This window comes from Citrus sinensis, chromosome 3 (assembly GCF_022201045.2).
Source record: "Citrus sinensis cultivar Valencia sweet orange chromosome 3, DVS_A1.0, whole genome shotgun sequence".
Classification (NCBI taxonomy): domain Eukaryota; kingdom Viridiplantae; phylum Streptophyta; class Magnoliopsida; order Sapindales; family Rutaceae; genus Citrus; species Citrus sinensis.
Window position 1 is genome coordinate 32,419,439 of NC_068558.1, and position 27,972 is coordinate 32,447,410.

Consider the following 27,972-nt stretch of genomic DNA (forward strand, 5'->3'; position numbering starts at 1 on the left):
TGATAGAAGAATTTATTTTACGCCATTGGAGTGATTGGATGGACATTATTACATAAGTTGAAATATTTAAAGTTTGTTGTGTACGTCGAAGCTCTATTTTGAAAATTAATCCTTATACATATGAAGATGTTCTTGAAGAATACAACATACAAAATTCGAGGACAAATTTTTTCCACCCTGGCGGGAATGATGTAGAGCAAGAAATTGAAGAAATCCTAATTAGATTTAAATTTATAATATTTAGGAATATTTTAATTAATTTGTAATCTAGTTTAATTGTATTTCCTATTTAGAGTCTTATTGTTTAAGTATTGCTTATTTGAGTAATATTTCTAATTTAGGTATAAGTCTTATTAAAATAGGTTTTCTAATCAAATTAGAATAAGTCTTAGTTAGTATAAATAAGTGTCTTTTGTAGCTTTTACGAATAGAGATTCGATTTCAATAATATTTTAAAATTTCAAATCTCTTTGTGATATTTGATCAGTTAATTCTTGGTATTTTACGGAATCAACGAGTCTTAACCTCTAAATTCACGGTATTCTTTTGAATAAACGTGAATTTAGTTATTCTTTTATTTCGGTATTCTCCAGAATCAACGAAATGTTTTGAACATTAGAAAGTTCTGGGCCAAAGCATAAATAAGTAAAAGATGGGTTTCCGGTGACGGTGGTCGGCAAATTAGAGAAGGATGAATGGATTGAAAGATTTATGGTTGGTGAATATGATGGTGGTGGTGATTTTTCAGAAAAGTTAATTTTTTTTTGGCTGGAAATTGGAGATACAAGTGGTGATTTTGTGTCGGTTTTGATTCTGACAACCGGTTCGTCGATTGACGGCGGAAGGGGTGAGAAAGGTTGAAATGATGGCAATGAGTGGATTGATGATGGTGGTGTTGGCCAATGCACATCCTTAATTGGCGATTGGTTAGCGGCGGCGTTGCACGAGTTTTGGTAGATTCTGGTGATTTCAGGGGTCGAATAGCGGCTTTCAAGGATGGTTCTTGATGGCCAATGTCCTCTAACTAGGATGGTGGTGGCTAGTCATCACAACGGCGATTGAAAATTAATGACGGCAGCCATGGATGGTGGTTGAGGCGGCTGTCGTTTCTGCTTCATTTTTTTTGGAAGCTACAGGTTTAAAGGAAAAAAAAGGGATATGTATTGAGGATAGTTTAGAACCAGGCTTTTTGCTCTGATGCCAAGCTAATGCAGCGGAAGTTTAATTTTCAAAATATTCCGTTGATTTTGGAGAATACCGAAATAAAAGAACAACTAAATTCACGTTGATTCAAAAGAATATTGCGAATTTAGGGGTTAAAACTCATTGATTCCGTAGAATACCGAGAATTAACTATTCGAATACTCACAAAGAGATTTGAAAATTGAAAATATTATTGAAATCGAATATCTACTCGTAAAAGTTACAAAAGACACTTATTTATACTAACTAAGATTTATCCTAATTTGATTAGAAAACCTATTTTAATAAGACTTATACCTAAATTAGAAATATTACGAAAATAAGCAATATCTAAACAATAAGACTCTAAATAGGAAACACAATTAAACTAGAATACAAATTAATTAAAATATTCCGAAATATTATAATTTCAACTTAATTAGGATTTCTTCAATTTCTTGCTCTACATCACCCATACATACATAATTTTAAAGTGCGGGAAAGTTTGGGAAAGCTTTAAAACTGCACGGTTTTAAAGGCTTACAGTTTTAAGCTTTTAAAACCATGCGGTTTTAAAGCTTTTCCAGACTTTCCCGCACTTTAAAATTCTAGCATTTATATATATATATATATTGCATCATAGAATTTCTTTTCTTTCTTAATCACTTGGGTATATCGTTAATTTATAATACACATTTTCATTCATATTATTAATAAATTAACAAAAATTGAAAAGTACACTATTGAAGGGTGAATGGCTAAATATGATCTTTTAAAATAAAAATTGATTCGCTTTAATTTGTACATGTGATAGAGTTTTCTCTAATATTGATTGTACGTTAAATTGTGATATTTACCCTTAACATTGGTGCCTTTAACGTTTCAACACCAAAACAAAAGTGGTGGATTAAAAAATTGAAAGCGACTTGAATAATAATAAAATTCTACAATACTTTTGTTTAAAAGGTACGGGTGGGCTGAAATTAATTTTTTGATCTTAGACGATTAATTAAAAAAATTATTTAAAAATCACACGACTATAACCGTGTTATAGTTAAAAGTTTATGGAAAAAAAACAAAAACAAATTGATTTAATTTTGCAGTTAGATAAGATATCTCAATCTTTCTGCGTCAAGATTTGAACAACAACAACAACAAACGCCATGTCTAAACTGCAATTATAGTTGTAATGAATGAACCGATCGATAAGGATTAAAAAAAAAAATGGCGACCCTGATTGAAAATCATAAAAACAAATGTCATATTAAAAGAAAAATTTTACACGGGGTCTGTTTTCAACGGATTTTGGGGTAGGAAAAACCAAAATCTATCTTGAACAATGAATTTATATTTTTTTGGGGGAGATGGGGTACCTTACTGGTTTGTTGTGTGCAGTGCGGTGTATCTGAAGTTCGGGGGAGGTGAGAATGGGAGAGAGAGTGATAACAATGGTGAAAGGTCAAAACCAAGAGAGGTGTCCTTCAAAATGAGCTACACGCCTGCAAAACAGTGAAATAGAGGTTAGAGGTGAAGCCGGGGTACCCCGGCGTTCACACTCCGACGCTCAAGTTAGCAAACTCAAGCTTTTATGGTAAAGAGAGCTGGCTAGCCCTCTGTAAATTAGGGTTTTAAGGTTGAAGAAAACCTATTTTTCGGAGTGTGAGTGTTTTAGGGTGAATGAGAGCATGATGGAGAATGAAACCTAGGCACCTTTATATATGGAGTACTTCAGCTGCCACGTGGCGTACCCTTTTTGGCTAACGTCCTTTTACCTCTTTATGATTTTTTTTGGGCCGTTATTTGCATGTTCGCGGCGTATCTCATCTTTTGGAAACGTGGCGCGCGCTGGCGAGTGGTCCAGGGTACCTCTGCAGTAGCTGTCGGGTAGGCTGCTGGGGACCACTGTCCTTGGGACATTATCCTTCACTTTTGGCAGAGGTAGCAGGCGGCTGTCCCCCCCTTTTGATACGACGTTCTTGATTCCTAATTCTGACAAAATCAAATAATATCTTTTAGGAGGCGGAGACGTTTCTCATGGCGGATATTTTCGATGGATTCTCTTGCATCCGCTTTGTCGGGTACCTCGAGTTACGTGGGGTACCCCCTATTACGCGGGGTACCTCTATTCGTATGGGGTACCTCTATTTATGTGGGATACCTCTAATTGTGCAGGGTACCTCTATTTATACGGGGTACCTCAAGTCATGCCAGGCACCTCGGATTGTGCAGGGTACCTCCGATTGTTCTAAAATCATTCCATTGGTTGACACGTGGCGCTCTATTGCCTTTCCTATTTTTTCCTCAAACAACATCCTCCTAGTTTCTTTTTGGCGAGAAGTATTGGAGGCAAAAGAAACTCATTGTATGGGCGACACGTGGCGACGCGGCTGGACCGGAGGATACCTTGCTTAGCTTCTTCGCTAGACTAAACTTTGAGTACTTCGAACTAAAAATCTTCTCTGTCTTTTCATTTTCCCGCTTTTTTTTTTTGACGATGAGAACGAACAGTTGTCTTCATATGTGGCAGTCGTCTGACATGCAGTTCGAATTTTGAAAATACCAATCTCACACAAACATCCCTGAATTCGTTTCTTGGGCAGCGTGTTCTGTCAGGTTGAATTAAAACTCCTGACGTGTGTCAATCTTCTCTCGCTTATTTTGAAAATCCCCAAACGATCTCCAAAAATTTGATTATTTCCAGTAGCCTTTTTCTTTCATAATTTTGTCTCCTCTTCTAACTGCATCAACTTTTTTTTTCTTTACTCGTTCATCTTCCCTAGGCTTTATTTTCTCTTTACTCTTTTTCTTTTATCTCCTTCCTCTTCCGTTTTCTTTCTTTCCCGTTTTCTTTCTCCCTTTTCTTCCTCACGTTTCTTCTTCCTTTTCTTTCTTTCTTCTTTCTTCTCTCGGCTGGCGTTCTTCTCGAGTGTTTTCCAGCGTGTTTTCTCAGCTGCTGCAGTGGTGGTTTCGGTTCCAGATCTGATCGGCTCAACGCGGTTTTCTGGCTGCTCACGGCGAGATCCAAACCGGCGGTAGCGCGGTAATCCTCCCCCTTCCTTGTTTCCTCATTTTTCTCTTACTTCCTCTCTCATCTTTCTCATTATCTCTCTCTTCTTTCTCTCCTTTTTGCGATTTCCAGCGTCGGATTTGATGGTTGCGGCCATGGCAGCCAGTTCTTCTTGGTGGCTGCAGCTTCTCAGTTTTCTCTTTTTTTTTTTTTTTGGCCGGCGTTCTTCTCAGAGTTTTCCGGCGTTTTGGTGGTCGCAGCTGCAGCGGTTAGCGTCGGTTCGGTGGCTGCTGTTCCCTCCCGCGTCGGTTTGCTACAGCTTCTCCATTTTTTTTTATTTGCTTCTCCCTTTTTTTTTTCTTTTGGTCGGCGCTCTCCCTTGGTGGTTTCCGGTGTTCTTTTTGCGATCTCCGTCGTCGGTTCTCGGTGGTTGCCGCCATGGCAGCCGGTATTGGTTCTTGGTTGCAGCCCTTCGTTCTTCATTTTATTTATTTACTTATTTATAAATAAGTACATATATTTAAGTTTATTTTTATTTTTATATTTTCATATTTTTACTCACTGTTTTTGGTTGCCTGCAGCTTCGTCTTGCCACGATTTTCAATCCCGATCTACTGAGTTGGTGAATCATAGGTATCCCTCCTCATTTCTCCTCCTTTGGCGCATTTACAGTGGCGCACTATTTTGCATACTCTGAGAAAAAATTATTTTTGGTTTTTGTTGTGTTTGTTTTTTTTTTTTTTTGTTGGTTGGTGTTTGCATTTGGTGGTTGATGTGTGGTGGGTGGTGCTTGGTATGAATATGTTGCTGTTTGAGAAACATGTGGCTTGCTGGATGTGTTGTTGGGGGCTTGTGGATGTGTTGTTTGGGGAACTTGTGGATGTGTTGTTGGGGGCTTGTGGATGTGTTGTTGGGGGAACTTGTGGATGTGTTGTTGGGGGCTTGTGGATATGTTGTTGGGGAACTTATGGATGTGTTGTTGGGGGAAAGTAGATGGGCAAGAAACACACAGTACCCCTGAGGAAGCGACGTAAAGTTGAGGCTAGTAGGGTTGACAGCCCTCCTGCGGGTTCCCCTTCGCACATCTCCATCAGCGAAGGGGATCGGTCCCCCCCTAGTTCCTCTAGGAGTTGCAATTCTCGTTCTGAGCCCCCTCCCCCTAGGAGTACCCCTCGAGTCAACCCGCGCTTTCTTAGTAAACGGCCTACCCCCTATCCTCGAAAGAAGGGTAAGTCAACCAAGCCTAAGGTTCCAGCTCGTTCCTCGGACTAGCCTCCTAAATCTCCCCCTGCCACACCTTCAAAATCTAGCAACCCTTTTTCCCTAGGCATTAGGAGGGCTACTTTGGGGGACTTAGAACAAATTAGAGCCAAATACAATATTCCTCCGTCTGTCCAGCTTAGGGTACCCCATGTAGATGAGCGACCCGAGTGTCCAAAGTCTGATGAGATTGCTCTCCATATCGACCTTTTCGATCTAGGACTCTGCCTGCCTCTCCAACCATTCTTTATGAAAATGTTTAGTTATTTGGGGGTAGCTCCTGGGCAGCTGTCCCTTCCAGGGTGGAGGACACTGTCAAGCTTACATGTGTTATGGTTGAAGGTCGTGAAGTGCGACATTTCTATTCGGGAGTTGAGGGGCCTTTACCAATTCAAGAAGCCTAAGGGTCCCGGCATTGCTTACTTCTCCCTCTGGGGTGATCATGGCCACATCGTTGAGGGGAACCCCGCCTTGAAGAAGGGTTACCGAAATGGATGGTTTGTCGCTGAGGGTAGGTGGGGGACAGAGACTCTGAGTGAAAAGGGCAACCCCGTGGAGGTTCTCCATTCATTCAATGTAGACTGTAAGTATCTCTCTTACTTACGATTATTTATCGTAATCTTTTACATGAATGTCTTGCTAACCTTGGATTTTTCATTCTTTCGCAGGTGTGACATGGGCTAAAGGGTCATGCCCAGTTCAGGAGGTGGGGAGAGAGGTGAAGAAGTTTGTGGATAGGCTTCGAGGTGCACAAAGGGGTAGTGATGTGCTAGATGAGAGCCGATTATAGAGAGCGGGGCTGATTGACCGAAGTCCTCCTCCTGCTCCTGGAGATGACTCATGTATGATTTGGGTGTCGGGGGGTATCCTATTATTACTTATAGGACTGGGGTACCCCATTATCATTGCATTCTTCGTTTCGCTTCCCCGCTTTCCATTTCCTATTTTTTACTTTTGTAGTACTTAGTACTTGTCTAGCTAACATAACTTTTGTGCATTGGGTGCAGTCATGGAATCGATGGGTGACGCTTTTGACGCCTTCTTCCAAGCGGTAGTGGGCGGTGCTTCCGGATCTCAGGATTCGGCAGTACCCCCGAAAGGCTCCCGACCTCCTCGAGCTCCCGGTCCAAAGGGGAAATCTCAGGGTACCTCCCATAGCGGGTCAAAGGGTACCCCTCGCTCGAAGAAGAGAAAATTCGGGCTGGTTTCTACTTTCCCCGATGAGTTACGTGAGGGTGACTTAGACCCGGCTTCTAACAAGGAGGTTTCGCACTTGGCTCGCCACTTTTATTACTCTGCTGAAAATGTTACCTCCGAGGTTGCTAAAGAGGCTGACAAGATGAGCTTGAGCCAACGTTACGGTCAAGCACTTAGGGCTACCAAAGAGGTAGGCTTTCCCAGGGTACCCCGGGTGTATTCTTCATCATTTTCTTTTTACTTATTTAATCTTTTTGTCATACACATATATTTAACATGTCTTTCATGACCCGCAGGCATCCTTTCTCCTTAGCCACTGCCTTCCGGATCTCGACTCCCTTGTTGCCGCACAGTCAGAGGTCGACAAGTTAAGGAGTGAGCTTCAAAGCCATCAATCTCGTGAGGATCAGCTCGCTCGAGAAGTTAAAACTCTGCAAGAATGCATTGCTGGCCTGTCGGGAGAGAAAGCTAGGGTGGAGAAGGATTGTGAGGAGTTGAGGGCCACCAACGGGATCTGCTATCTCGACAAAAGACGATGGCAGAGGATGCATTCTCACTCATCATGACAGAGGTGTGGAGTGTGGATCCGGAGTTGGAGGTACCCCGGGTGCAGAAATTTGTCAACAAGGCTACGATTCTGAAGACAATTGCAGAGAGGAAGAAGCCTTCCCAGGCACGGTCGGGTACCCCTTCCGGGTCGCCTGGGGTACCCCGTGCGCTTCAGCCGTTGCCTGCCTCGGATGCCCCTACTTTGGCAGCTCATATTCCGGGTACCTCGGAGTCCTCTGCTGATCGCCCTCTGGAGACGGATGTCAGGGATGGCGTTCCCCCCTCGGTGTAGCCTTTTCACTGTGCTCTTGTTTTTTTTTGGATCTATCCACATTTTGCTATTTGGACCTTGTTTCTTTCTTTTTGGTTTCTCGGGATGTTTTGTATTATTGGGACTTCTCTTTTGTTATGATATCATGCCATCGAGTCTTCTTGTATTTTGCATGCTTGTTATTCTGCAAATGAATACTTGGCTAAACTGTTACCTTGTAAATGTCTAGGGTACCTCTCATTTTTGTTTTTTTTGAAACGGGGCACCCCTGGTACCTTAACAAATATCCAACATCAGGCGGATTCCCCACAAATTTGGTACATGTTCTTCTTCGGAAACTATGGTGGATTCCCCACAAATAGGTAATCAAAATATCATCGCGACATCTCGATCAAACGTTGAAAGCGTAATTGGTCCAACCAATCACTTTCTTATTCTTTCGAAGTTCTCTCCGAATTTTTTGAATAGCTTACCCCCTCTTTGCTCAAGTACGAGGATGGAGGTGTGGGTGTTCTCATACCTAAGCCGAACCTCGTGCCGCTAGGGTATGACGGCTTTCCTTCACCCTCAGGTCCTCTCTTACCCTTCCTCTCTTTGTCTAGGTAGCTCGGTCATGCTTCCGCAGAAAGGCTACCCCTGGGCGGTTCCCTCTGTTGCCCATCTTGGCTTTACATAGATCATCACGATCTTGGCATATCAGGTACCCTGACTGGTCCTGTGTTTGATTAGTCATAATTGACAAGCATATGACGAGAATTGCATATAACCAGATGCAAGGGTATATTAATGGCGATAAATGAATATAATTCGCAATCTAAGATCGAAGTGGCGAATAATAAAGAAAGAACCCACATCATATTTGTTGAGAAAGAAAATGCATTTATAGATAACGAAAGTGTTGATCAATACATGACTTAGCTTTGTTACCCTGAGGAGAATGAGAGACCGCAAGACCTCACATCCTTTTCATTTGAAAATTAAAGAAACTCTAAAGTTGCAACTGACCAACATAGGGCATTTAGGGCACCCCATTTGGCCTACCACACAAAAACATTAAAGAAAGCAAAAGGCTAAAGGTTAAGACACTGTCCTTTAGTAATACTTCCGTAGCATTGCAGCGTTCTAGGGGTGCCTCACAATTGTGCCATCCATGTGGAATAGCCTGTATGCACCTATCCCAACGGGTTTGTCGATGCGGTAGGGTCCTTCCCAATTTGCCCCGAAAGCGCCTTCGCAGGGTACCCTAGTGTTCTGAGTTACCCTTCTCAAGACCAAGTCTCCTTTCTTGAAGGATTGAGGGCGTACATTTTTTTCGTATAGACCTGAAATGCGATGCTGATATATGGCTGTCCTCAGTTCTGCTCTAGCTCTTTTTTCAGCCACTAAATCAAGGTTTGAAGCAACTAAGGAGGTGTTCTCGGCCTCATCAAAGTATTCAACCCTGTGAGAGGGTACCCCGATTTCTGCTGGAATCACTGCGTCAACACCGAATGCGAGGGAAAATGGGGTCTCCCTGGTGGAGATGTTTTGAGTAGTCCGGTACGCCCACAGTACCCCAGGTAGCTCGTCTACCCATGCTCCCTTTCTTTCTTCTAGCTTCTTCTTCAGGATACCTTTGATAATCTTGTTAACGGCTTCGACTTGCCCATTAGATTGAGGGTGGGCAGGTGTAGCAAATCGGTTGGCTATCCCCAACTTTGAACAAAAGCTTCGAAATTTTTCATTATCGAATTGCTTGCCGTTATCACTGACAATTGCATAGAGGATTCCAAATCTGTAAATGAGGTTCTTCCAAATAAATTTGGTGGTTTTCCTTTCTGTGATGCTTGTTAGTGGCTCCGCTTCCGCCCATTTTGTAAAATAATCTACCGCCACGATTGCATGTTTTGCTTGCCCCCTCCCGGTAGGTAACGGGCCGATGAGGTCCACGCCCCACATAGCGAAGGGCCAAGGGGAAGATATAATTGTTAGCTTCTCTAGGGGTAGGTGGGGTACCCTAGCGAACCTTTGGCATTTGTCACAACTTCGTACCATATTCTTGGCATCTTGCCGCATGGTTGACCAGTAGTACCCCTGACGGAGAGCTTTTTGTGCCAATGATTGTGCTCCATAGTGATTGCCACAAATCCCTTCATGTATTTCCCTCATGACATACTCGGCCTCGTCGCTTCCTAAGCATCTATGATAAGGAAGATTGAACCCTCTTCTGTATAGGGTATCCTGGATCAGGCAGTACCGGGTGGCTTTATACTTCTCCTTGCTTCACTTTTATATGAGGGGAGGTCTCCGTCCTTGAGGTACCTTATGATAGGCTCCATCCAAAGCACCTCGTTGGACAACGATCCTACTTCCAATGGCTCTGGGAGACCAACATTGGGTGTGGGTATGTGTTCTGTTGTGATGGGGCCAGATGATTGGACTACCCCAAGGGATGCCATTTTCGCCAGGGTGTCGGCTTCGCTGTTCTCCAGTCGGGGTACCCTTTCCACCTTAACCTCACAAAATTGGGACATCAACTCTCTGGTTTTTCTGAGGTACCCCTTCATGTTTTCCGCTTTCGCTTGATATTGTGCGGTAATCTAGCTTACCACTAACTGTGAGTCACTCTTGACGTGTACCCTTTTTGCTCCCAAAGCCTTCAACATCCTCAACCCCGCTATGATTGCCTCGTACTCGGCTTCGTTGTTTGAAGCCTTGAATCCGAATTGCAGGGCGTAGCATATTTTCACCTTGTTCGGGTCGATTATAATAACTCTCGCGCCACTTCCGTGTGAGTTAGAGGAACCGTCTACATATATTTCCCAGATTTGCCCCCCTTCATCAGTGGGTGGGGTATCTAACAGGTATCTCAAATCACCTTCACCACTTGAGTCATTGGCGAATTCCGCAATAAAATCAGCGATGGCCTGTGCTTTAATCACTAAACGAGGCTTGAAGATGATGTCGAACTCGCTTAATTCGAGGGACCATCGGAGAAGCCTTCCAGACATGTCTAACTTCTGGAGGATTTGCCGAAGGGGAAGGTTGGTGACGACCGCAATGGTGTGAGCCTGAAAATATGGTCTGAGCTTCTGTGCGGAGACCACCAATGCCAAAATGATCTTCTCAGAGGTGGGGTACCTCTTTTCGGCATCAACCATAGCCTTATTAGTGTAGTAAATAGGTCGTTGTACCCCATTATCATCCTCTCGGAGTAACACAGAGCTGGTGGCATGCTCAGATACAGCGAGATACAACAAAAGAACCTCTCCCGGCTCAGGTTTGGCAAGTAGTGGAGCATTCACGAGGTACCCCTTCAGCTCTTGGAAAGCCTCTTCGCAATCGGGTGTCCATTGGAGCTTCTTGCCGGTCTTCAAAGCTTTGAAAAAAGGCTTACACCGGTTAGTAGCCTTGGAGATGAAGCGGCTCAGAGCAGCTACCCGGCCCGCCAAGCTTTGAACCTCCTTGATGGTGCTTGGCGATTTCATGTCAAGAACCGCACGAATTTTATCGGGGTTGGCTTCAATCCCCCGCTGTTGTACCATGAACCCAAGAAATTTTTCCGAGGTGACCCCGAACGCACATTTTTCAAGGTTAAGTCGCATATGATGTTTTCTCAGAACGGTAAAGGTATCTCTAAGGTGCCCCAAGCGTTCCACCGCATGCACCGATTTGGTGATCATATCGTCTATGTACACCTCCATGGTGCGCCTGATTTGTTCCTTGAAAATTTTGTTCACCAGCTGCTGATAGGTAGCCCCGGCATTCTTCAAACCGAACGACATAACCTTATAATAGTATAACCCACGGTTGGTGATGAACGCTGTTTTCTCTTGATCGGGTTCATACATCAGAATTTAGTTGTAACCGGAGAAGGCGTCCATAAAACTAAGCATCTCATGCCCCGCCGTTGCATCAACCAGCTGGTCCACCCGGGGAAGTGGGAAGCTATCCTTGGGGCAGGACTTGTTCAAGTCGGTGAAGTCCACGCACATGCGCCACTTTCCGTTTGATTTCTTGACAAGAACAACGTTGGACACCCAATCGGGGTACACTGCTTCCCGAATAAACCTTGCTGCTAATAGGCGGTCTACCTCTTGTTCAATTGCATCGTACCTCTCTTGGTTGAAGGCGCGACGCTTCTGTTTGACCGGTTTATTATGCGGGCTGACATTGAGTTTGTGACAAGAGAGAGATGGTGGGATACCCGGCATATCCGAGTGGGACCAAGCGAATACATCGTGGTGCGTACGTAGGAAGGTGATGAGCTTCTCTCTTTGTTCCTCCGAGAGGTTGGAACCTATTTTCACTGTCTTTGTTGGGTCGGTAGTGCAAATCGAGACTGAAATAAGATCTTCAACTGGGGTACCTCTTTTTTCATCCTTTAATATTCGGGGATCCAAGGGTGCCTCGACTTCACACCTGGGCTCCACTTGGTCCCCATGGGGTACCCTCGAGCTATCCCCCGCACCCGGGCGATCTACAATAAGAAAATCAATCATATGAACAATACGGTGAGGTACCTTACCAAGTGAAACGGGGAGCGTAATGATGCCTTTTGGTATAACCATATCTCCGGCAAACCCAATAAGAGGCGTAGCATATGGGGTGATCTTTGGCGACTCAATCAATAGTTGATCCAAGGCGCTTTTGAAAATGATGTCAACGGAACTGCCTGTATCTACGAGAGTTCTTGCTACCTTACCAGTAGCAACCTTCAACGTAATTACGAAGGCATCGTCATGGGAGTACGAGATGCCCTCCGCATCTTTTTCTGTAAAAAGGATAGGCGGGGGATGGTGGGGTACCTTCGGTGTACCCCATTCATTAAGGTTGACTTCTTTGCCCATATTGGTGGTTATCGACAACGATCTACCATAGCCTTTGATAGCCCTCCTAGATTGGCCCGCTAAAGTCGGTCCGCCCATGATCATTCGGACATACACGCCTTTCTTGTGTCCAGGGGGTACCTCTCGTTCGGGACTGCCATCAGTTACCCGCTTGCCTTTATCCTGTTTCGCAGATTTCTGAGCTTCTCTCATGCCAGCAACAAATTCTTTGAGGTACCCGCTGAGAATCAAAGATTCAATTTTCTCTCGCAAGGTGAAGCACTCGGCTGTGCTGTGACCAAAGTCCTCATGGAACTCGCAATACTTCAGGCTACGCTTCATGTTGGGGTATTTCTTCATTGGCTTAGGTGGACGGAGGAGGCCGCTATCCCGAATATGGTAGAAGATCTGCTCTGGGGATCGATTCAGTAGGTGGTAAGATTCGTACCGAGGCCTCGGTGGTGGCTCTCGCTGATCCGGTGGTGGCGATCTTGGAGGTTGGGGTACCCTTGAGGTACCCTAAGGGTTATACCCTCGTCCCCGCAGGGCAGCCCGTGGAGGGCTCCGTGCTCGGGGTACCCGCGGTATTGGGGCTTCCACCCTCTTGGGCTTCTCCTTGTTCTTTGTAACATCGGCCTTATCTTCTTGGCGCTTTAATTGGCATTTTTCGTCCATTTCCACTTGTTGCAATGCTCGAGAACGAGCTTCCCCATATGAAAGTGGACGCTCATTTTGAAAAGAACGCCATAACTTACCCAACCGCAAATTTTTCTCAAAATGGGTCAATGTGTATTGGTTTCCAAATGCTCCGGTTCGCAGCACCTCTTGGTGGAAACGACTTACATACTCCGCCAAAGGCTCGGCCTCCCCTTGCTTGATAAAGGCAAGTTTGGAGGCTACCCTATCTTGAGTGGAAGCATAGGAAAACTCTTTAGTAAATTCGGATAACAATTGGTGTAAGGAAGATATGCTACCCGCTTTCAAAGAGCGAAACCATGACTTCGCGGGGCCCGTGAGTGTGTGTGTAAACATCCTACACATGGCGCTCTCATCTACACCCTTAATAAGCATTTGGTCACGGTATAGCTCAGCATGCTCCGAGGGATCAGTAGTACCCGAGTATTGGGATATCTGAGACATGGCGAACGCCTCGGGGAGAGCTGCTGTCCTAATCTCCATAGTGAATGGCGATTGGTAGGTCATTGGCGTTGGTGTAGCTGTGATGTTTTACTTCTCGGAGAGGAGCTTCACTTGGGCTTCCAGATTCTCCATCTTTTCCACAAGTTCGAGGGGTACCGTCGGTGTACCCGATGATGTCGCCGCCATTTGAGAAGCCCTTTTGGTGTTTAAGTTCTCACGGAGATCCTCGTGGGTACGCTTTGCACACCTCGTACCCTGGCTGCTGCGGGAATTACAAGAGGCGGTGGAACGCTCGTCGCAGGAGCCCATGGTTTGAAACTTAGAACGGGTACCCGATGGCCTAGGCTTTGGCTTGCTGGCCTCGGGTACCCCTCTTCTGACCATAGCTTGGTCGACCGTTTGAGGTGGTGGAGCTTCTAACGTCACTGGTGGAAGTGAACTTTCGGGTGCCCGAGATCCGACCGCCCTAAGTATTGCGTGGGCAAGATCCTCGAAACGCTTGTGAGAAATAGGTTCCTCCTCTTGGCGAACACCCGTCGATTGCTTGACACCCTTGCCCTTACTGATGCGGGCTACCCTTCTCGCGGGATCACTACCTTCATTGTTGCTGTCATCTCTCATCCTTGTAGGATCCCCCATTAAACCTTCGGGAGGTACGTCGGGTGCCATGTATTGGAGTACACACAACAACTAGTTTGGTAACCGCGGAGGAGGCTTTTTGTGCGACTCCCCACATACGGCGCCAATTGTTTTCTAAGGATTTTGGGGTAGGAAAAGCCAAAATCTATCTTGAACAATGAATTTATATTTTTTTGAGGGAGATGGGGTACCTTACTGGTTTGTTGTGTGCAGTGCGGTGTATCTGAAGTTCGGGGGAGGTGAGAATGGGAGAGAGAGTGGTAACAATGGTGAAAGGTCAAAACCAAGAGAGGTGTTCTTCAAAATGAGCTACACGCCTGCAAAACAGTGAAATAGAGGTTAGAGGTGAAGCCGGGGTACTCCGGCGTTCACACTCCGACGCTCAAGTTAGCAAACTCAAGCTTTTATGGTAAAGAGAGCTGGCTAGCCCTCTGTAAATTAGGGTTTTAAGGTTGAAGAAAACCTATTTTTCGGAGTGTGAGTGTTTTAGGGTGAATGAGAGCATGATGGAGAATGAAACCTAGGCACCTTTATATATGGAGTACCTCAGCTGCCACGTGGCGTACCCTTTTTGGCTAACGTCCTTTTACCTCTTTATGATTTTTTTTGGGCCATTATTTGCATGTTCGCGGCGTATCTCATCTTTTGGAAACGTGGCGCGCGCTGGCGAGTGGTCTAGGGTACCTCTGCAGTAGCTGTCGGGTAGGCGGCTGGGGACTACTGTTCTTGGGACATTGTCCTTCACTTTTGGCAGAGATAGCAGGCGGCTGTCCCCCCCTTTTGATACGACGTTCTTGATTCCGAATTCTGACAAAATCAAATAATATCTTTTAGGAGGCGGAGACGTTTCTCATGGCGGATATTTTCGGTGGATTCTCTTGCATCCGCTTTGCCGGGCACCTCGAGTTACGTGGGATACCCCCTATTACGCGGGGTACCCCTATTTGTATGGGGTACCTCTATTCGTATGGGGTACCTCTATTTGTGTGGGATACCTCTAATTGTGCAGGGTACCTCTATTTATACGGGGTACCTCAAGTCATGCCAGGCACCTCGGATTGTGCAGGGTACCTCCGATTGTGCTAAAATCATTCCATTGGTTGACACGTGGCGCTCTATTGCCTTTCTTATTTTTCCCTCAAACAGGGTCCATTAAATTGTGACAAAACTATTTTAAAGTTTCTCTTCAGATATCTAATTACTTATAATTGGTTGATCTTAGAGTGCATATATAATTGTTTTTAAAATTTGTAAATAACTCAGTACCTACAAGTTTCCAAATTCTTTTTTATTTTTTTATTTTTGGAATGCTGCACTTCTGGTTTAAGACAAGGGATGACTTTAAACGGCCAGAAATCTCGGAGGTTGAATAGGATAATAACTAATACATGCAATCCTTTTAGTTCTGTTATTCTTATTCTTATTATTATTATTTTTAATGATGTTGGAGAAATAGACAACTCTAGAAAATTAGAGTCTAAATAAAGAGAGAGAGAGAGAGAGAGAGCCGGAGAGTTGAACTCCGAGGAAATGGCAGGAGGCGGAACAACGATAGAGTACACGCCGACGTGGGTGGTTGGCGGCGTGTGCAGTGTTATCGTTGTTATATCTCTAACTGTTGAACGCCTTCTACATAAACTAGGCAAGGCACGTTTTCACTCTTTTCATTTTTTTCTTTTTTATAATTAAATCTAAAGATTCTTTTTTTTTTTTTTGTATGTTTATCAATTTATTAGTGTGATATGATATCCCTAAACTACAATTTTGTTTTCTTACTTTTTTCTTTTCTTCCATTCAATTTCTTAATGAATATTGAGAGTCAATTATGGATGATCCTTTGTTTTAATTTTGCAGTTGTTGAAGAAAAAGAACCAGAGAAACCTTTATGAAGCTTTACAGAAGATTAAAGAAGGTATCTCTTAGCCCTTCCAATTTCTCTCTTTATTTACAAGAAGATTGCTGGTTTCCTCACTAAATTAAAAATTTTCATTTTTTGCTATTTACCTCCACAATGTTTTAGCATAATAAAAAAATTGAATAGTTTATTACAATAATATTTTCATTTTTTTTTGTAAAGTTTTTACGAATGTACGTGACGAGGGGTAAAGCAATACCACCAAAGTACGAAAAACTAATATAGAAATTAACGAAACGAGAGACATAGTTACTTGAATAAAATTGTGACTCAATATTTTAATGAATCATTTGTTGGAACTTTGATTAGTTACTTGAATTTTTTATTTTGCCAGGAAAACTTGTACATTTACATAATGTTAAAATAATTAATCGTCGTTTTAATTCATAATGTTCATGTGATCGTGTTGGTACAGAATTGATGTTGTTAGGGTTCATATCGTTGCTATTAACAGTATGCCAAGGTTTTATTTCCAAAATTTGCATACCAAAGAAACTGGCCAAGACGTGGTTGCCTTGCAGAGAAAATCAGAGGACTAAGCTTCATCCTATTCATGGTATAAAAAAGGATGATTTGGAGTTTTTATCAAATCCCTCCTTTCATTTTCATCCCCGAGTTGGTCGTCACCTCCTTGCCGTCGAGTCTGGTGAATATTATTGCAAAAAACAGGTAACTAAATTTTGTTAAAATCATTGCTTCGTCGTTTTTTGTTACAAACATTCGTATTAGACAAGAATACAATTTATTATTATTATTTTTTTGCAACACGACACAGAAAAATAAATTTGTATTGCACAAAAAGATTTCGTAGCACAACGAAGGAGCAATGAATAATTGGAAAAAAAAAATATTGTGGGAAAATAATAATGGTGTTGTTGTACTAATTAACATTCATATTTTGTGATTTTTCAGTTCATCTAACACAATTAGTTTCCTTTAATCAATTTGCAGGGAAAGGTTCCTTTGTTACCCGAAACAGCGTTACATCATCTTCACATATTTATCTTTGTCTTAGCTGTTTCACACGTCACTTTCTGTGGTTTAACAGTTATTTTTGGAGGAGCAAAGGTACACAAATAATTTTTTGCAACATAAGCACTTGAAATACTTAGTTTGTGTGTCTCAGCTGATATATCACAAATTATTTATTATCATGCTTATGGTATCAATTGATTTTATTATTTATTACCCATTCAGAAATGATCTTATGAAAAATGTTGTCCACACTCTACCGTTAAAAATAGCACATGTGACCTAATTTTGTAGCACCTTATCAGTAAAATTAAAATTGTAGATTACTAGACAAAATCACATATTGTCTCGTTGTAATGTCGGTCGCTATAATGTGCGAGTAGTTTTTCCAACTATACCATCACGTGGTATAATATGGCATATTCTCCTTTAATGTATATTTGAGGTTTGCTTATATTTTAAGTCCACTCCGATTTAGATACGTCAATGGAGAAAATGGGAAGAATCTATCATAGAGGAATTGCAGGCAAGCGAAAATCCTGGTATACTTAATTCTTTTTCCTTTCCCTTTCTCTCTCATTTTGTTCAATTGACATCCACTGTTTTTTGGTTTTAAAGAAAATTATACTATCCCGTGAGATTGACCTTTCTGATTATGAAAGAATTATTTATGCAGTTTTGGAAAGAAAACTTACCAATGTTCGAGAGCATGATTTTGTGAAGAATCGCTTCCTAGGTGTTGGAAAGAGACACGCTATCATTGGTTGGATGGTGAGTAATGATGATCTTCTAATTATTTTTAAAGAACAAACAAAATTGGCAAGATTTGAACCAAATTTGGTTAGTGTTAGTAGTTTAGCACTCTCACTCCTTAAGAGAGGTCAGGGGTTCAAGCCCTGCTCTCGTATGGAGTCACCACTTTGGCCAGCACTTTATCCCTTACGGGCTGACCCGATGCAAGCGGGGATTAGTCTGGGTTGTGATACGGGCTTAAGGGTGTCTCTCACAATTAGAGCCCACTTGGAACCACCTCGTAGTTCAGATAAAAAAAAAAAATTGGCAAGATTTGGTTTTATGTATTGCTAGATGGTGTTAAATTAACCTAAACATTGAGTTTGAAATTTTGTAATAATAAAAAAGTATTAAAATGAATTTAATAAATAAAATTATATAAGCAATGTTAAACAAGTTTTATAATTACTACTAAAATATATTGGACATTTTATTAATATTGAAATAATTTTGCTTGAAATTCAAAATAAGCTATAAAGTATATAATGGCATCATTTTGATTTTTCAGCAAGCATTTTGCAAGCAATTCTTTGTATCAGTGAATAAAGCAGATTATACAACATTGAGACATGGCTTCGTCATGGTGAGTTTTCATCAACTTGGAATAAAATTTTTCAATCAATTTTATTCATCCTTTGTTATAACTAATTTTTCTGATAGAATCATTGCAGGACTAATCCCAAGTTCAATTTTCACAACTATGTAACCCGTGCTTTTGAAGCTGATTTTAAGAAAGTTGTTGGAATAAGGTATGCGTATGAATATTGCATATTCATTGAAGAGTTAAAAAAAAAAAAATTCATCAACAAGAAACTTGATTACATGATTTTTCTAACTAGCTAGCTTGGAGGATGCTATTAATGACTGAGTTCAATGATTGATTGCAGCTGGCATCTTTGGGTGATAGTGGTTATTTTTCTATTGGCCAATGTCCAGGGTAAGCGATTTCATATACCATAGAAATTTCTGTGTAGATATCTACCTATTTTAAAATTCAGATCCAATTTTATTTATTACTTGGTGCTATTAAATTATACAAAGGTAATGTTTTTTACATTTCAAATAATTTTCATATTGTCATTTCATGTTTGTATTGATTAATTTTAATTTTTGTCTTCTTCCGCAGATTTGCATGCATATTTTTGGATATCATTCGTTCCCTTAATTGTAAGTTTTCCCCATAACAAATGTCTTTTGTACAAATATTAACAATGTTTCATTTTGATCTGAGCTTATTTTCATTAAAAAAATTCTTACGGCTAATTTGTGGTTAAATTTCAGAAATAAATTATTTATTTGACACGTGATATAAAACTTTTAAGAGCTCAGGAGAGCTTAGAGCTACAGAAATTTCTAATTCCAAGTATTTATTAGTTTCTAATTAATTAACGTTTGATATTGTAAATGTTTCTTTACAAAATTGCAGCTTTTAATTTGTGTGGGGACTAAGCTGCAGCACATACTGACACAATTGGCACAAGATGTTGCTGAGAAACATATGGCTGTTGAAGGGGACTTAGTCGTTAAGCCTTCTGATGATCACTTCTGGTTGCACAAACCCAAGCTTGTTCTCACACTTATTCACATCATTCTTTTCCAAAATTCTTTTGAACTTGCTGTTTTCTTTTGGATTTTGGTAAGAAATATTAGTTCTAATATTTCCCAATTTTCATAATTAAATAATTATTGAACTTTAACTTATTATTAATGCGTCTCAATTCTCATATATAATTGATTCATCTAATGCATCAAACTAATGTATTACAGGTTCAATATGGTTTTCATTCCTGCATCATGGGATCAGTAGAGTATATCATCCCAAGACTTGTCATTGGGTACGTATAAAATATATATAATTTTCATGTGCAGGTGTTCGTTTTTCTTTTTTTTCCATGCATGTCCGTTATCAAGTCATATGCTTTATAGTTAATTGAACAGTGACTTATTAAACCAAATGGTTTAATAGTTAATTGAACATTGATTCTATTAAATAATATGACTTAATAACATATTTGCATAAAAAAAAGTGAGGACACCCACATGAGTATATGTATATGTATATGTGTGTGTAATTATAAATTACCACTCATAAAAATGAAATATATGAATATATCTATATATAAATATGTGTGCGTGTTTGATTATATTACATTTTTGCATTTTAGGGTGTTTGTTCAGGTTCTCTGCAGCTATAGTATCCTACCACTTTATGCAATTGTTGTACAGGTGAGTTGGATAAATTATTACGATTCATTCTCTAACATGAAAATTCAAACGTTATAAAATTCAGATTTTATGTTGAATCTTACAATCAATACGAGAATAATTTAGGCTTACAACAAAAATTAATGTTGATTTATTTGGTGCAGATGGGAAGTAAATTCAAGAAGGCTATATTCAAAGAAAACATACAAGAAGGGCTAATTCATTGGGCCAAGAAAGCAAGGAAGAACATTGAAAGAAGGAATAGACTTGATGGCAATTTATCAAGAAGTAGCTCCCTTGCATCAATGCTCTCCAGATCATATTCATCCACATTCTCTTCTTTCAGAAAACCATCCAACTGAACAAACTTAATCAATCACTTATCCCTCAGAAGCAGCAGCAGTTTTGCAAATAATAGTCTGATTTCTCCAATATTTGGCAAGTACTACTTAGCTTAGTTAGTTCTGGTGATTGTGATTGTATGAAAATGTGTTGAGATGAAACCATGTTCATGAGTAAGTACTATAGATACAAAATTTAAGTTATCGTAAACAGAATTCAATTTGATTTTGGAGTAATGTTAAGGTGGCATGCTCAAACATTTAAAATATTTTTGTTTAATGTCTTATAATCCATCTTGTGAGTGCCGCAACCTTTTTTTTTTATTCCATGACAATATTTGTCCTTATTAATAGACAGCAACGAATGCAACCCAACCATAACTTAAAATAGGTTTTATAACTTGATGAGAAAGTTAAATTAAATGGTAGCAACTGAGACATGACACATTTCGATTTGATGACATTGTCAAAGAAAAATCTCTTAAGTTCATGAAATGGTGATCTCCATTAATTTCTGAGTCTAGCTTGATGATGTCATTTGCTTCATCGTTTCTACTTGCATGAACGAAACCTGGATCTTCTCTTCTGTTTTATGGAATTGATACAATCAACCATGAAGACTGCTGGGTATATCTTGAACTGTTAGAAGCTTCAGACCCCAACAGTCACGTTGACTTGTGAACACATCAACCTGCATTAAAATTCCAATGACTTCACAGAGTGTAAGGGTGCAGGTACGTAGCATAAGGATCAATGACTAGCACAGCCTGCCAGGATTTGCAGCAGGGTCACTAGCCTCTATCAGCTGATGTGTTCACAAGTCACCAGGAAGACAAAGTAAGACAAGTGCATTGCGAAAAGGTACCTCGGCTGCCAACTAACAACAAATATACATATGGTAGCTTGCACCAAATTCTAATTGATGCAATTAGAATATCAAATACTGCACTATCATGGAAATCTTAACTCAACTAAATAAGTGCATAATTTTCTGAAGCATTAATATCCAGACTCACCAACAATGAGCAGAACATTTACTATGTGAGGTCATGTGATCTTGACTAAGATGCTGATACCAACATTTTGCTCAATATTCCTGCCCTTGAACAATGAACAGGACAACAAGATTAAGACTAAGGAGGCCCTAACACAGCAGTATCACGACATGAAGATTTTACAAAAACTTGAAAAATCGAAAATGAAAATTTACAGCAGTTGCAAGAATTTCCTCCATACATTAAGATATTTGTCCACCAGAATCTTGAAGATTTCAAAAATGAATTGATCATCTTTATTAAAATTGTATTATATGTGATTTGCTTCATCATATCTAATTACATGAACAAAAAGCTCGATCTTCTCTTCTCTTTTCTGGAATTGATATCACCAAACATGATCACAAAGACTGCAGGGTATGTCTTCTACTGTTAGAAGTTTAATTTGCAGATTAACAATCACTTGTCGCTAGCTGCATTGAAATTGCAATTGACTTATGGTATGTGAGTGTCTACTTCAACATGGTTCAAGGTATAAGGATCAGTGACTGGCATTACCAGGATTTGCAGGGCCATTAAGTCTCCATCAGATGTTTCTTGGAGCCTCTGACCAGTGGCCAGGATGTGCTCACATGTCACCTGGTAAACAAAGTAAAACAAGTCCAATGTGAAAGGTACCTTAGCTAGAGCATCTAACAACATATAATAACTATATTGTACAAATTCTAATGAATAGAATTAGAATATCAGATACTGCATTATCGTGAATTTCTTACCTCGACAAGGTTATCATTTTCTCAAGAATCACCTCTAGATGGTCATCAGCAGGAGACCATTTACGTGGAGATGTGAGGTTATGCGATCTTCATTAAGATGGTGATGCCCAAAAATCTCAGGATTCCTTCTCTGAAATAATGGAAAGGATAACAAGATTAATAGCGCGTTTGGGGCAGCTGCGCGGTGGACCAAAGGAGGTGCCACCAATGCAGTACTGCAGCATTAAGATTTGCAGATGTACAGCAGTGCAAGGATTTTCCAGTTTATCCTAATGCCAGGGATGTGAGCTATATTGGACAATTTCGATATGTGTATGTACAAAAGTGAGGATGAAAGCTAAGATAAAATTTATAAATTCTGACAAAAGCAAACTGTAATTTATTAACAGAAAATGTACTAATTACCTTAACAAACTACCACTGTGAGGTATTAGCTGCTTATTGACATAACATCGATAAACCAAATAGCTTCAACATACAATCTGACGAGTGAAATTGATAATAAGCGAGTGGCTCAGTTTAGGGCAGAGGCTTAGTTATACAACTACTTAATGAGAATACTGTGATATGATTAACAACATAAAAAACATCATTATAGATATTAAAAATTATCTGACCTTGTTATAGAGGATGATATTTGGAATGAATCTTGAGTTAAAAGTTCTCATTTGCTGACTCCTGTGGTTCGTATATGAATTTGTCATCTATCTCAACGCAAGGGATGTGAGCAATCTTGGACCACTCTTTTCCTTTATCCATTTTGCACTCCTTTTTCAGCAGTGGACAATGATCAATGTATAATTGCGTAAGTGACGATGGAAGACCCAACTCTGGAAATGATGCGAGATTTGGGCAATTCTTGATCCATAAGTATTCAAGAGAGGTCATTAAAGATAGTTTTTTCAATTTTTTGAATCCCGCAATGGTTAAATGAGTTAGAGAGGAGGGCAACATCATTCCCATCTCCTCATTTGGAAAACACTCTACCTCATCATCATGACAACCATCAATCTCGAGGCGTCTAAGAGCAGTAAGCCTGTGCAATCCCCACTGAATCAGTCCCTTGTACATTTTGACATCTCCTCCAATTACCAGGGATGCTAAATTGGTGGGAAAGCCTTCTTCTGGAAATGATAAGATACTTGGACATTGCCCTATACTCAAATGTTCAAGAAAGTTGAGTCTGTGCATGTCATTAGGCAGGGCCTCAAGCTTCTCACAGTTGGCAATCACAACTGTTGAAATGCAGTTGGGAAGCCCCCTTTCTGGGAATGAAACAAGACTTGGACAATTCCATATATAAATGCTCTGTAAAATGTTAAGATTGTGCAGTCTATCTGGAATTGACTTCAGCTTTGGACAATCCCTTATATAGAGGTATTCAAGCGCCTCAAGGAATCGGATTCCTGATGATAAACTAGTCAGCTTAGGGCAATCCAAAACCATAAGGTGTTTCAAATTCATTGTTGAAGAAAGCAATGAAGAAGAAGAAGATGCATCGTCTTCACCATCAACCAAACACTGCATGTTCTGACAATGCAATATCTCAAGCATTTTAAGAGATGAAGGTAGCTTGCACCTTGTGATGAATGTTAGAGAATCACAACGGCTAATACGCAACCTTTCGAGTAGTGAATTGCTGGCCATCATTGCCTCAGGTAAGGATTTTAGAGCTGTGCTCTTTCCAATCCTAAGAGAGTGCAGCTTATTTGGGGGGAAAATTAGTTCTGGAAAGGAAACCAAACTTATGCAGTTTTCTTCAATTGACACCTCTTCAGGGTAAGCAAGCATATGTAGCCCTTGGCCAGGTTTCTTATCCGATCTAAAGATCCCATGCTGCTTCCACGACTTGATCTGTTCAGAATTGCCAATGGCCAAAGTTTCTAATATCTCAAATCCTGGAGTCAATAATTTTCCAAACTCCAAAATATTTGAAATAGTCATAGGTTTTAACATTGAAGAGTCAGTTGGACTACCGTATAGCATCCCTTTGCACCCAGTTATAAGTAACGAACTATTTGAAATAGTCATAGTCTTTATCAACTTTGAGTCCACTGGAATTCTGCACACTAGTTCTTTGCATGTATCAACTTCTAATCTGCAGAGGACTGGAAAGCCTGATAATGAAACAACCAACTTTTGACATGTAGCAACAACAAGTGTCTCCAAGGAGGGCAGAAGCTCAGGCAATTTTCCAGAGAGTTTTGGACATTCCATAATCGAAAGTTTATGGAGGCGAGGAAATATTTCAACACGGTCAGCATGGTCATTTCCTTTGATATTGGTGTCCCAATACTCCCATTCCGGTAAATTCTCAAAACTTAGAATCTCCAGTGATTGAAAAGGCTTTGAGAAACCTTTCCCATAAACCTCAGAACCTATGCTTTTTAGTTTGGTCAGCCCTTGAATGGTGAGTTCTCTCAGTGAGCTCAATAACCCAAGGGACAGCAATGATGTGCAATTCCAACAGTTTTCTAATTTTAGGACCTCCATCTTGGAGAACAGTGGATCTCCTAACCAAGAAGGAAACCTTGCACCATTATATTGCTTGATTGCGAGATTTTTTATACATTTATGAGGTTGTAATTTGTCGAGTACCCCAACTGCATATTCTTCCATAACTTCGTCTTGTGAATTGTCAAATTGAGACCCCCATTCTAGAGACAATGTTTTTAGATTCTCCTTCTCACATAAAGTGGCTTCTCTCACTTTCTGTGAATCATTCACATTCTCTAATCCAGAAATACAAAGTTCACCACCGAGAAATTTTAAATTTTTCAAATCTTCCAAACCAGATATAGCTTCACCTTTGCCCACAATGAAATTGGACAATGTTCGAAGATTCTTCAACTCCTTCATTCCAAGTGGCATCTCTCTCAGTAAATTCGCACCTTTTATGTCAAGATGATGCAAATTGATCAAATTCCTCATTTTGGATGGCAGCTTTTTTAAACGTGAACAATTTCTTAATATCAGAATTTCCAAGTTCAATAGAGAGTTTGTTGACTCGGGTAAAGTTCTTATCATAGTATCAGCAAGGTTGAGGTACCTTAGAAGTTTCAAATCTTCAAAAGAAACAAGTAACTCGCCAATATAGTATCTCTGCAAAGATAGCACCCTTAACCTTTTGAACTTTGGTAACAAATCAGAGAGAACTATACCAGTTATGTAACTGCATATAGTGCCCCCTCTAATACGTATTGGCAAGAATGTTCGTAGATTTTCAGTCTGATAGAAAACCTCGAACTTGGATCTACCATCATAGCCACCACGGACATAAGAAGAATGACGAACCCTTTCAAATCTTCTCGATATCGCATTGGCCTCCTCTAATCTGAATATAGTTTCTCCAGAAACTAGTTGAGCAAGATCATGTACAAGGTCGTGCATCACAAATTTACAACTATTTCTACTTGATGGTTGAAAAATTGACCTTGACACTAGATCATGAAAGCACTGACTGCCCAAATCCTCCAGCTGCTCATTGTTTTTTGACTGCCGAATAATACCTCCACCAATCCATAAGAAAACCAGCTCCTTCTCATAAAATTCATAATCTTTGGGAAAAATCGCACAATAAGCAAAACATCTTTTCAAATAAGAAGGAAGATGATGGTAACTCAATCTTAACACAGGAAGAATGCCACTTTGTTGAGGTAAATCCCATATTTTGCTATCCAATATATCTTCCCACAGATCGCACCTGGTAGTACGTAGAAGGCCCCCAAGAGATTTTGCTGCCAGGGGCAATCCTCCACACTTGCCAACAACTTTCTTGCGGAATAATTCTGAAATTTGATGTGCTTTAAGAGATCTACTCTCATATGCATGCTTTATGAAAATAGACCAGCAATCCTCATCTAACAAACGCTTGAGATTATAATGTTTAATTGGTCCCATTGTAGATGCAACATGTGAATGGCGTGTGGTGATAATCATCTTACTGTTTGGAGCAGCAGCTAGTAAGGGAGCCTTCAAGTGTACCCACAAGCTGTAATCCTCATTCCAAACATCATCTAAGACTAGCAAGAATCTTTTCCCATCGACAGCCGTTTTCAAGTCTACCTGCACTTCATTTAAAGTGTTTAGATGACAAGGTTTACGGGTGATTGACTCGAGGAGTGCCTTTGAGATGCTCAAAACATCAAAGACGTCAGAGATACAAACCCATGCTTTTATGTCGAACTTGAAATCCTTGGCATTTAGGGACTTGTCATTGTAAACCTCTCGAGCAAGCGTTGTTTTTCCAACTCCTGCCATACCCACAATGGGTATTACTCGAAAGTTCGCATCATCATCAGTTTTTTCATCAGTACTTAACACCATCTTAAGTATTCTTGCCTTATCTTTATCTCTTCCGTATACAGCACGTTCTGTGGGGACACTTGAACTGGGTGGCCTTTGTTGTGCAGCAGAAGCTGATGATGTACCCACTGAACCAGGAATCCGTTGCAGTCCAAGTTCAATTCTTTCATGACAGAGTTGCTCCAATCCGCCACAAATGTCTTTAATCTTGGACCCCATGCTATGATTGAACATAATAGCATTTGGATTCAAACTAGCCGGGATGAAACTAAGAACCTGGCGGGTGCTATCCTGATTTTCTGCCATTAACTTACTCTCCAGAGCTTGGGTAGCAAACTCATCAAGAATGTCCTCAGCATCATAAGCCAAGTCTTGAAGATCGTCCAGCCACATCTTCACAGCCTCGTCCGTCAGTTGCTTCTCCTCTGCATCCCTGAGCACCGCCTGGATCATCCTCAGCTTCTTTTCCCACTTCTTGAGCTCCGAATCGACCCCGCCTCCAAGTTGACGTACAAAGCTGAATAAATCAGGGGAAGCCAATCTGTCAAACAAAACCTGGAACAAGGCATTGAGTAAGATCTCTCCCACAGCAACCATGGTTTCGTAGCAAACAAGAAAAAATGGTTTGATAGAAAGCAAAGAGAAACTGAAAATGGTTTGATGTAAGGACGATTGGATTCTGAAAATTTGGGATTAGAGATTCAGATTCGTTAGAACAAAAGAGTTGACTGACAGCCTTGCTTTTCTTTAATAGATTAATATATATATATATACATATATACATCGATGTTAAAAACTCCTCATCAAAAAATATTAGGGTCGCTAAAATCTCAACGGTTATTTACACTTAAAAAAAGTTCTATAATATATATTTTTTTAAATGAAAAAAATTAAGTACTAAAATATAAAAATAATTTAGCATTAAGGATAATGATATAAATAAATATAGTATTATTTTGTTGACACCCGATTCGACCACACCTTATAAATATCCAATTATCTTTCTTTAAATGTTAGTTACTTTCTTTAAATCTAGCACTAGAGAGAAAGATAATTTTTCTGAAAAATGTTTAGTTATATACAATAAATTTATTGATGAAAGTGATCTATTCACTTTTCTTCCATGGAATTAACTCTTGCCATGGCGCAGTTTGAATAAAAAATGTATTAATTCTTTGATTAAGTAAGTTAAGTTCAACAGTTGCCTTTTTTATAAAAAAAAAAGAAGAAAATTTTAGTTGCTTGTAGAACTCTTTATCTCAAGAGAAACTGACATAGTTCTTTCGCTAATAATTTAAAGTAAGGTGTCATGTTTAATATAATCTAATTTTCAAAAATATTTATTTAATTTAAACTCTTTTAAAAATTTTTAGTATTATTTAGTTATATTTTCAATAAAATTTTTGACAGTTAAATAAATTATTTTGTCTTTATTTACAGAAATTTAAATTTAAAACTTTTAAAAATAGACGTTGCAAAACTTATTTAACAAATTAAATTATTTAAAATATTCTCGTAACATAATTTTAAATATTTTTATTAAAATAATTTATAATATTTAATAAAAATTCTCATTAATAAACAAACAATTAAACTATCTTCAATAAAAACTCTAATT

The 27,972-nt window shown here is 40.1% G+C and overlaps 4 protein-coding genes across 7 annotated transcripts; 2 read left to right on the top strand and 2 right to left on the bottom strand.

Annotated features, from left to right (window-relative positions):
- Nucleotides 1-4,136: 4,136 nt before the first annotated feature.
- On the top strand, nucleotides 4,137-7,602 carry LOC102619198 (uncharacterized). The gene is made up of 3 exons (XM_052438232.1): nucleotides 4,137-4,822; nucleotides 6,457-6,836; nucleotides 6,943-7,602. The coding sequence occupies exons 2-3, from the start codon at nucleotides 6,459-6,461 to the stop codon at nucleotides 7,210-7,212; spliced, it is 648 nt and encodes a 215-aa protein (XP_052294192.1). The 5' UTR covers nucleotides 4,137-4,822; nucleotides 6,457-6,458; the 3' UTR covers nucleotides 7,213-7,602.
- A 5,191-nt stretch (nucleotides 7,603-12,793) lies between these two features.
- Nucleotides 12,794-13,477, bottom strand: LOC127900753 (uncharacterized). Its single transcript, XM_052435956.1, has one exon. The coding sequence runs from the start codon at nucleotides 13,475-13,477 to the stop codon at nucleotides 12,794-12,796; it is 684 nt and encodes a 227-aa protein (XP_052291916.1).
- A 1,863-nt stretch (nucleotides 13,478-15,340) lies between these two features.
- On the top strand, nucleotides 15,341-20,503 carry LOC102614450 (MLO-like protein 1). Its single transcript, XM_052435957.1, has 14 exons — nucleotides 15,341-15,700; nucleotides 15,908-15,965; nucleotides 16,384-16,637; nucleotides 16,920-17,036; nucleotides 17,419-17,482; nucleotides 17,617-17,711; nucleotides 18,241-18,315; nucleotides 18,393-18,481; nucleotides 18,620-18,669; nucleotides 18,859-18,899; nucleotides 19,159-19,368; nucleotides 19,500-19,567; nucleotides 19,898-19,958; nucleotides 20,102-20,503. Exons 1-14 carry the CDS (start codon nucleotides 15,584-15,586, stop codon nucleotides 20,297-20,299), a joined length of 1,497 nt encoding a protein of 498 aa, XP_052291917.1. The 5' UTR covers nucleotides 15,341-15,583; the 3' UTR covers nucleotides 20,300-20,503.
- Nucleotides 20,504-20,656: 153 nt separating this feature from the next.
- Nucleotides 20,657-27,117, bottom strand: LOC102628537 (putative disease resistance RPP13-like protein 1). 4 transcript variants are annotated; one of them, XR_008053481.1, is made up of 4 exons: nucleotides 22,667-27,117; nucleotides 22,050-22,179; nucleotides 21,832-21,912; nucleotides 21,360-21,746 (listed from the first exon to the last, which is right to left on the bottom strand). XR_008053481.1 is itself a non-coding variant. In XM_006478438.4 (2 exons), exon 1 carries the CDS (start codon nucleotides 26,949-26,951, stop codon nucleotides 22,704-22,706), a length of 4,248 nt encoding a protein of 1,415 aa, XP_006478501.2. In that variant the 5' UTR covers nucleotides 26,952-27,117; the 3' UTR covers nucleotides 20,657-21,045; nucleotides 22,667-22,703. The 4 variants fall into 4 exon arrangements, 1 of the variants encoding a protein (XP_006478501.2); XR_008053482.1 differs by adding an exon at nucleotides 22,455-22,531 and having other exon boundaries at nucleotides 21,360-21,912; XR_008053480.1 differs by having other exon boundaries at nucleotides 21,360-21,912.
- Nucleotides 27,118-27,972: the final 855 nt, after the last annotated feature.